This window comes from Orycteropus afer, unplaced genomic scaffold (assembly GCF_000298275.1).
Source record: "Orycteropus afer afer isolate SDZICR_OR568_19922 unplaced genomic scaffold, OryAfe1.0 scaffold00018, whole genome shotgun sequence".
Taxonomy (NCBI): domain Eukaryota; kingdom Metazoa; phylum Chordata; class Mammalia; order Tubulidentata; family Orycteropodidae; genus Orycteropus; species Orycteropus afer.
In genome coordinates, this window is record NW_006921605.1 from 13,976,556 (window position 1) to 13,985,478 (window position 8,923).

At 37.9% G+C, this 8,923-nt stretch overlaps 1 protein-coding gene across 1 annotated transcript in view; it reads right to left on the reverse strand.

Moving 5' to 3' along the window:
- The window catches only part of LOC103214090 (ABC-type organic anion transporter ABCA8-like), a 59,436-nt gene that overhangs the window by 32,634 nt on the left and 17,879 nt on the right, over positions 1–8,923 (reverse strand). The window contains exons 10-15 of the mRNA XM_007959892.1: positions 8,174–8,241; positions 7,232–7,407; positions 6,225–6,344; positions 5,798–5,936; positions 5,136–5,226; positions 1,193–1,332 (exon numbers count right to left, since the gene is read on the reverse strand). Coding sequence (XP_007958083.1) covers positions 1,193–1,332; positions 5,136–5,226; positions 5,798–5,936; positions 6,225–6,344; positions 7,232–7,407; positions 8,174–8,241 — 734 coding nt within the window. The remainder of the gene's footprint in view (positions 1–1,192; positions 1,333–5,135; positions 5,227–5,797; positions 5,937–6,224; positions 6,345–7,231; positions 7,408–8,173; positions 8,242–8,923) is intronic.

An 8,923-nucleotide genomic window follows, 5' to 3' on the forward strand; every position in this document is an offset into this window, starting at 1 on the left:
ATTCACATTAAGATTTCGTTTTTGTTTTCCTCTGAATTGCTTACAAATATTAACTAATACGAGAACTTTTCATTTTTCCAACTCTAAGCCTAATTAATTGAAGAATCTTTTCCAGAGGACACAAGTAGGAGTCATTTATACTCTAACCACCAAAAAGGAAACATCTAATTTTTCTTAAGAATTACTTGGATGGTACAGAATCTTCTTCAGAAGTTCAGAAAATATCTATCAAAGGAAGAAAATATCTATCAAATATCTATATATGTCATTTTTAAAATTACTACTTCTGGCTATGGAAAAAAAATTCACAATATCTCATAAGGAGAGAATGAGGAATTGACTTAGGAAATATTCTGGGAATACTAAGAAACTGTGATAGTAAATATTTCCTCTAAACAATTCTGTCTCCATTCTTTAGTTCATTTCCTCAAAAATATTTTGCATCAGTTGTCGTTAGGCTTGTATAGATCTAAATTACATTGGTTAATTAAATGAAGTTTAAGTTGTTGTTATGTGCCTTTGAGTCAGACCTGACTCAAAGCGACCCCTCCTTGCGTTATCGAGGCAGTATCACTACGGAAGTAGATTGCCCCATCTTTCTTCCGATGAGTGGCTGGTGGGTTTGAACCGCCAGCCTTCTGGTTAGCAGTCAAGTGCCTTAGGCACTATGCTACCAGAAATTTAAGCATGAAATCTAATTCTACATCCTAGTGTGACTATAGAGGACCTGGGGCTCCTATCAGGAGAAAGGAAAGTTAAAAGCTTTCTGCCTTTATGGCCTATCCAAAAAAGTAGAAAAGAATACTAAACTGCTAACAAGTATTATATCTCACTCTTCATTCTACCTAAGACATTTACAAACTTCTTCTAAATTATAATTACTATTAAAATGTACTAATTAGGATTTAAATAACAACTTGCTTGTTGGTTCTAAGGAATATTTGTGTTGTCATATCAAATGGACAGAGGTTTAAAGCTATTTGTATCCATGTTTATTATGAATACTTGGAAACACTGCAAGTAAATGGAGGACTAAAAGATAAAATAATTCCATTCTTATATTATTCTTTTATCACCTTTCAAATACCTGACACATATTAAGCTCTCAATAAATGTTAGTTATAGTAATTATCATTATTAGTATTATGAATATTATTTACATGTTTCATTTTATAGTATTCATATACATTACCTGGGAATTTATTTGTTTTTTCTAAGGGCAACGTATAGACAAGTTTTCCTTCACTTTCTGCTGATAATTTGGCATCAGGAATGTGCTGTTTCACAAGTGCTGTAATTTTTTCCCGAACGCATATTTCATTCAACTGCAAACTGGTGTTCAAAGGAAAGATATATGTTATTTGACACAGTCTTCAACACCATGAAAAAAAATTACTAGTTTTTATGGGCCAAGGTAAAAATCCATTTAAACTCTAACGTAAGAAATAGGCCATGTGAACATGAAATAAGAGGACAAAAAATGAGATCATATAGACATAGTGGGGGACAGCAAAAAATGAACTAATCGGAAAAACTGTCCAGGTTGGTCAGGGATGGTGCCTAGAGAAGATGAACATTGATCAGGTCCCTAAGGGAGAATAGCTACAGAACAGAGATATCAGGCACGCAAAGCAGCACAGGTCAGGATTATACAACACAAAAATGTTCAAGCGATGTTCAAAGGAAAATTAAATAAGATTGTTGTATTAGACAAGAACAAAGGACTTTGGATAGGTGTGGAAGTAAAACCAGGTTCAGTCAGTATTCAGTTTAGTCATCCAATGCAAATGTATTGAGTTCTTAAAATGTGACAAGCATTGGACTAAGTGCTGAATGTACAATGGTAAACAACTGTCTTGTTCTATAGAGCCGACTGATTGTTTAGTGGAGGGACAGGCAGAAAACAAGTAGACAGACAGACACCGATCAAGAGTTAGAAGTGCAATGAAGAAAACAAGACTATGAGAGAGAGAAACAGAATACGAGATGGCTAAACACTGGCATTCAGTGGTAGGATGACTTCTTTCCCTTTCTTTGTAGTATTAGCAAAAGAACTTTGAATAAGAACAGAATATCATTAGATAAATCCGTCTATCCATTCAAAAACACCACAGATAAATTTCCCATTTAGGAAAACATTCAAAAAGTCCTATAAAATCAATCTATGAATCAACATTATAAATATATAGTACATAAAATAAAGGTAGTAATCTGGCCTCAAAAAGTGGTTTTGCCATTTGAAATGTGTTATTTCACATATCTAAACAGTGTCCTCACTGGTAAAATGGAATAGTGACACTAGAATATAAAAAAAAACTCACTGCTGTCGACTTGGATCCGACTCATAGCGACCCCTCCTTGGGTTTCCAAGCAGTATCACTACAGAAATAGATTGCCCAGTCTTCTGAGGAGTGCTTGGTGGGTTTGAACTGCCAGCCTTCTGGTTAGCAGTCAAATGCCTTAGGCACTATGCCACCAAAGCTCCTACTAGAATATAGACATGTTCTAAGAACTGAATAATTGTGAGATTTGCACTTAGCAAGGTCTCAAAACAATTGTTATTTGCCTAATGCTTAAGTCAAAATTATTCCATTTGTTCATAAGGTATGCATGAACTTACAAGAATTTATGCCATCCTTAGAACAAGTGAAATCCACTGAGGGAATGAAACAAAAAATATCTTAAATGTTCTCCCAGAGGCCACCATAAAATACAAAATCAATTCAAGAAATGTTTCATGCCCACTTACAGGACTTGTGCTGGGCTGCAGAAGGCTGCATTAACAGGACCCAGTTTAAGCTCCTGCATACAGCTCACAGTTTAGAGAGGTTTGCTGTCTGTAAACAGCCAGATAGTAAATAGTTTAGGCTGTGTGGCCCAGTAGGTCTCTGTTGCAATTTCTCAACTCTGCCACTATAATATAAAAGGAGTCATGTTGTTGTTGTTGTTATGTGCTGTTGAGTTGGACTCGACTCATAGCGACCCCTCCTTGGGTTTCTGAGGTGGTATCACTACGGAAGTAGATTGCCCCATCTTCCTTCCGAGGAGTAGCTGGTGGGTTTGAACAGCCAGCCTTCTTGTTAGCAGTCAAGTGCCTTAGGCACTACGCTACCAGATCTCCCTTAGAGTCATAGACAATATGTAAATAAATAACCATGCTCTGGTGGCTTAGTGCCTAACTCATTTGACTGCTAACCAGAAGGCTGGTGGTTCAAACCCACTATCCACTCCTCAGAAGGAAGACTGGGCAATCTACTTTCGTAGCGATACCACTTGGAAACCCAAGGAGGGGTTGCTATAAGTCAGAACAGACTCAATGGCAGTAGGTTTGGCTTTGTGTGTGTGTGTGTGTGTTCTAATAAAAATTTATTTACAAAAACAGGAAGTAGACCAGATTTGCCATGTGGGCCATAGTTTTCTGACTTCTGGGTTAGAAGAAAAATCAAAGCAAACACACAAATTACTATCCAGGAGCCAATGAAGAGGCTTAGGAATTGGCCAGGGATCCTGACAACTATTGTTTTTGTTTGTGTTTTGATAACATGTTATGTTGCACTATGGTAGCCATCATCCCATTTATTTTTCTATAACACTTACTTGCAACTAGAAATTACTATACCCATATTACAAGTCATTCTGATCATTTCCAAGAAAAAAAAAAAAAAAATCCAATGAAATCCTTTAGAAAATCAGGGAATTGGGAGCTTGCCCCTAGCTGGAATATTGCTATTATCTACAGCATGAGATAACACTCACAATTACTCTTTAGGACTTACACAGGTAGGCACTAGTCCAAGGAAACTGTGCTAGCCTAAAAGTACCTCAAACAAAGGCCAAATGCAGACCACGATGGGGCATTAGCTGGAGAGGCATTAGCTGGAGAGTGCTGAATTGGGTAAGAGCAATGAGACAGGAGTGGAGATAGGTTGGGCTACTCTCGCATTCCGCACTCTGTGTGTAAGCAGTTTGGACTCTGGTAGGTATAAAAGAACCACTAGAGTTGTCTGTTTGTTTTTGTTGTTGTTGTCATCATGTTTTCTTTTTTAAGTATGGATGATATAAATCAGAGCTATCCTTCAGGGAAATGAACCAATCATATATAAATTAACAAGGATTTTAAAACATGGATTTAGATACTAGACTTTGAATTAAAAATATCTTGACTCATTTCTTGGTCCTACTACTTATTAATCTGTTGTTGTTGTTGTTATTTGCCATCGAGTCAGCCCCGACTCCTAGCGACACCTCCTTGGGTTTCCGAGGCAGTTATCACTATGGAAGTAGGATTGCCCAACCTTCCTTCCGAGGAGTGGCTGGTGGGTTTGAACCGCCAGCCTCCTGGTTAGCAGTCAAGTGCCTTATTAATCTAGGGAGCTTATATTTTTATTTGTAGAGTAAGAGTAACAAAATTTCCTATCTCCAAAAAAAAAAAAAAAAGTATTTAAATAAAATAATGCTGAATATCGCATCTTAGAATTATTTAATAAACAATAGAATAAACTATCATTCAAAATAATGATAATAAAATGATGAGGATAGAAAGGAGAGGAAGAACAAGAAAGAAGAAGAGGTTCTAGGTGAGGAGTGGAAGTACTATGTGTCAATGCTTAGAAATTTCTCCTACCTTCTCATCATACACACACACACACACACACACATATATATATACACACACACATAACACATACATATATACATATATATACATGTGTGTATTATATATATATAAAACTATATATATATATATATATATATAATATATATATATATACACATATACATATAATACACACACACACATGTATACAAACTTCCAGGTATAATAATAAAAGAGTTGCTTTCATGTTGTAAAGTTTTGCTTTAAGCATTTTGTCTTACTCAAGCCCAAACCAAAAACTTACTGCCATCAAGTTAATTCCAACTTATAGTGATCCTACAGCACAGAGTAGAACTTGCCCCATAGGGTTTCCAAAGCTGTAACTATTTAGGGAAGCAGACTGTTTCATCTTTCTCCTGTGGAGCAGGTGAACTGCCAACCTTCTGGTTAGCAGCCAAATGTTTTAACCACTACGCTACTAGGGCTCCTTTACTCAAGCCCAGTTCTTATTTATTCTCAGCTTCCTCAGTGGTCATACCTTAAGTGATACCCAATCCCCCATTTCTTCTTCAGAAACAGAGAAGAGCCTGCACACTTCAGCTTGCCTTTGGAGAGAAACACTTTCCTATCTGAAAAGAAAGACGCAAAGAAGAAAGTGTTAGGAAGTTGCCCGTTCATTTCTGGGAACAGACAGGCGATGGATTGCTTGACTGAACTCTCATTTAGGAGCTTCGACAGTTTCAAACACAGAGCATAATAAGGGCTCGTGGAAATAGACAAAGTTCTGCTCTTTGGTGCAGGGTCCCTAGGGGCAGAATTACCTCGATGGCACACAGTAACAATTCGATTTAGATACCTTCAGTTGTTGTCTTGCCACCCAACCTACCAGGGATGGCAAATTATGTGGATATGTTTTCTAATATAGAGAATCATCACATTATGTGTTTTAAAGAGCATACATTAAAATTATTTGATTTCCAAGTTGATTTACCTCAATTCTGAGTCAAAGTCTATCTCTAAGAATATAGACTTTCACTTACTTTACAATCTTATGCTTCCTGGCAGATCACACCCCTGTGGTACAGATTCTACGGAATACACTCAGTGGACATTCTGAACAGACACAAGTGTTTGGAATACCAATCCATATTTCTCAGACCTCTAAAGTCCTCATCCATACTGAAGGAAACTGACAATTACCAGCCAGGATGTCAGCCTCATCCATGAACTGGGTACTGAAGATGATCACGCGGTCCGACTTCCGCTCCTTCAGAAGGTTCCACACTCGGTGTCTTGAAAAGGGATCCAGTCCAGCAGTTGGCTCATCCAATAGGAAAATCTGCAGAGAGAGAGATATAAAAGGATTTTCCACTTCATGTGAATTTCTTCCAGAAGCAAGAAACAACTAAAAATTATTTACATTTGAAAGATATTGTGGTTAGGATTTTACTCATATTTAATGCTCTGTTATAAATATTTTATGACAGATATTCTTTGCAAATAAAGGGTTTCAATTACTATCAAAAGTTTCATTTTAAAAAAATTTGAATTTCCTGTAAAGTTAGTTTGACTTACCTGAGGATCTCCTAAAATGGTTTGAATTCCCTATAAAGTTAGTTTGATTTACCTGAGGATCCCCTAAAATGGCAATCCCAAAGGTAAGTTTTCTTTTCTGTCCACCACTTAAGTTTTGAACAGGGGCATCCTGGATATTTTTCATTTCCAATTCCAGCAAAACTCTTTCTACCTAACCAAAAGACAACAGTTACATCCTAAGCCAAGGTTTCTTTCTCCCCTCCCTCCCTTCCTCCCTCCCTCCTTCCCTCTCTTTCTCCCTTCTTCTCTCTCTCTCCCCTTCTTTCTTCTGGCTTCTACGGCTCTCACCCTGGCATTAGCTCTCTATTCCTAGCAGGAGGTTTCTAGGTGACCCGGTATCACTTGCTAGAAGATTCTGATGAATTTTCTGATGCTTTTCTCATTCTAACGTAAGTTAGGGTCCACCTGAGGGAATACTGTAAGCTTTTGTGTGAGCTGGAAGTAACTAATTTACAACTACAAGGCTTTAAAGTATAAAGAATAAAAGCATGGATCCTGGAATCAGATTGACTGGGTTGCATGTCACTCCATGTTTACCAGCTGCATGATCTTGGACAAATTACTTACCCTCTCTGAACCTCAGTTTCTACACATGTAGAATGGGGATAATAATAGTACCTCATAAGTTTATGGTGAAGGATAAATGATTTATATGCTTAAAGTTAAGGACAATGCTTGGCACATTGTAAATTATATACAAATATCAGATTGGTTTTAATTGAATGTTCTTGTCCAACATTTATACAATCATTTAACAAACAAACAAAAAACCAAACTCACTGCTGTTGCGTTGGATTCAACTCATAGCGACCCCTCCCTGGGTTTCCTAGGTGGTATCACTATGCAAGTAGATTGCCCAACCTTCCTTCCAATCAGCCTTCTGGTTAGCAGTCAAATGCCTTAGGCATTATGCCACCAGAGCTCCCATACAATCATTTAGGCACAGATAATTTAATGAAAAAAAAAAAATATGAAATTCCATGAAAATAAGATTAATCTTGTTTTGACCAATGTATTCGTCCTAACATATTTATGTACCTCTTTATCCACTTCGTGTGGAAAAATCCCTTTTATTTTAGCAAACAGCCTGAGATTTTCTTTCACAGTGAGGAAGTCAAATTGAACATCAGATTGTGGACAAACTCCAGTGAGCTTGCTGATATTTTCAAAGTCAGTAATTTCTGAAAGTTTGTTATTATAGCAGGTGACTGAACCTATAACAAAGTTTAGAAGTTAATGTCAAGATAATGCTTAAATGAAGATCCTCCTAAATTAGAAAAATATATATATATATATTTATTCATTAAATTTGACTTTGTTTTCAAAAAAACAAACCAAACCAAACTCACTGCCATCGAGTTGACTCGACTCATAGCGACCCCTCCTTGGGTTTCTGAAATGGTATCATTACGGAAGCCATTACCCAATCTTCCTTCTGAGGAGTGCGTGGCAGGTTTGAACTGCCAGCCTTCTGGTTAGCAGTCAAATGCCTTAGGCACTACACCACCAGGGCTCCCTTTGTTTTCAAGTATTATACAACTTAGACATTATGAAGTTCCATTTTATTTATGTGGTCTATTAAAAAAAAATTTCCATTTGTACCAATTTCCATCAATGGGTCATCTCTTTCTCTACCCCTTGTTGGCAGTTCAAACCTACTGGCCACTCCATGGGAGGAAGATGAGGCAATGTCCTTCCATAAAGAGTTACAGCCATGGAAATCCAATGGTGCGGTTCTATTCTATCCTATAGGATTGCTATGAGTCAGATTCGAATTGATGGCAGTGGGTGGTATATTTTGGCTTATCTATATAATTAAGGCACCCATGAATGGTGCAAACCATTAATCTGCTGAGCTGCCAACCAAAAGGCTGAAGGTTCAAGTTCTCCCCAGAGGTGCCTGGAATGAAGGCCTGGTGATCTACTTCAGAAAAAACAGCCGCTGAGAACCTGATAAAGCACAATTGTTCTTTGACAAACGTGGGATCTCCATCAGTGGCAGCTGGTTTGGTTGTTGTATCTTATATAACAGTGGGATCTGAGCAAACCTGATACAAACAGAGGCTGGTGAAGAGCTACCACACTGGGGTCTGCCTCTCATGCTGCCAAGGACACGGTGAGCACTGGGTGAAGAATCCCAGGCCAATCTCCTCAAAGATGAAAGTCCACATGAACAGAAAGATGATGCTATCCCAGCTCAACCCCCACACACGTGAGTGACGCCTTGCTAAACGATCCAGTCCCAGCTACTTCCATCCAGAACAGAAAGACGCACCAGTCAATCCCAAAAATTGTGAGAAATGATAAAGCATTTTTGTTTTAAGCCATTAAGTGTTTTTAGCAAAAGCTAACTGATACCAGTTGGAATACCATCCTCCACAGTTGATTCTGACTCATGGCGACCCCAAGGGAGTCAAAGTAGAACTGCTTTATAGAGTTTTCATGGCTATGACCTTTCAGAAACAGATTACCAGGCCTTTCTTCCGTGATACTTCTGGCTGGGTTGGAACTACTTACCTGTCAGTTAGTAGTTGAATGCTTAACCATTTGTACCACCCAGGGACTCCTAAATGGCAAGTAATGACCAGGAAAATAATGATCATTAACTACTCAGATTCCATACATATTAATTAAATATTATATGCTTCTATAGGGAGCTCTGGTGGTGTAGTGCCTAAGGCACTTGACTGCTAACCAGAAGGCTGGCGGTTCAAACCCATCAGCCACTCC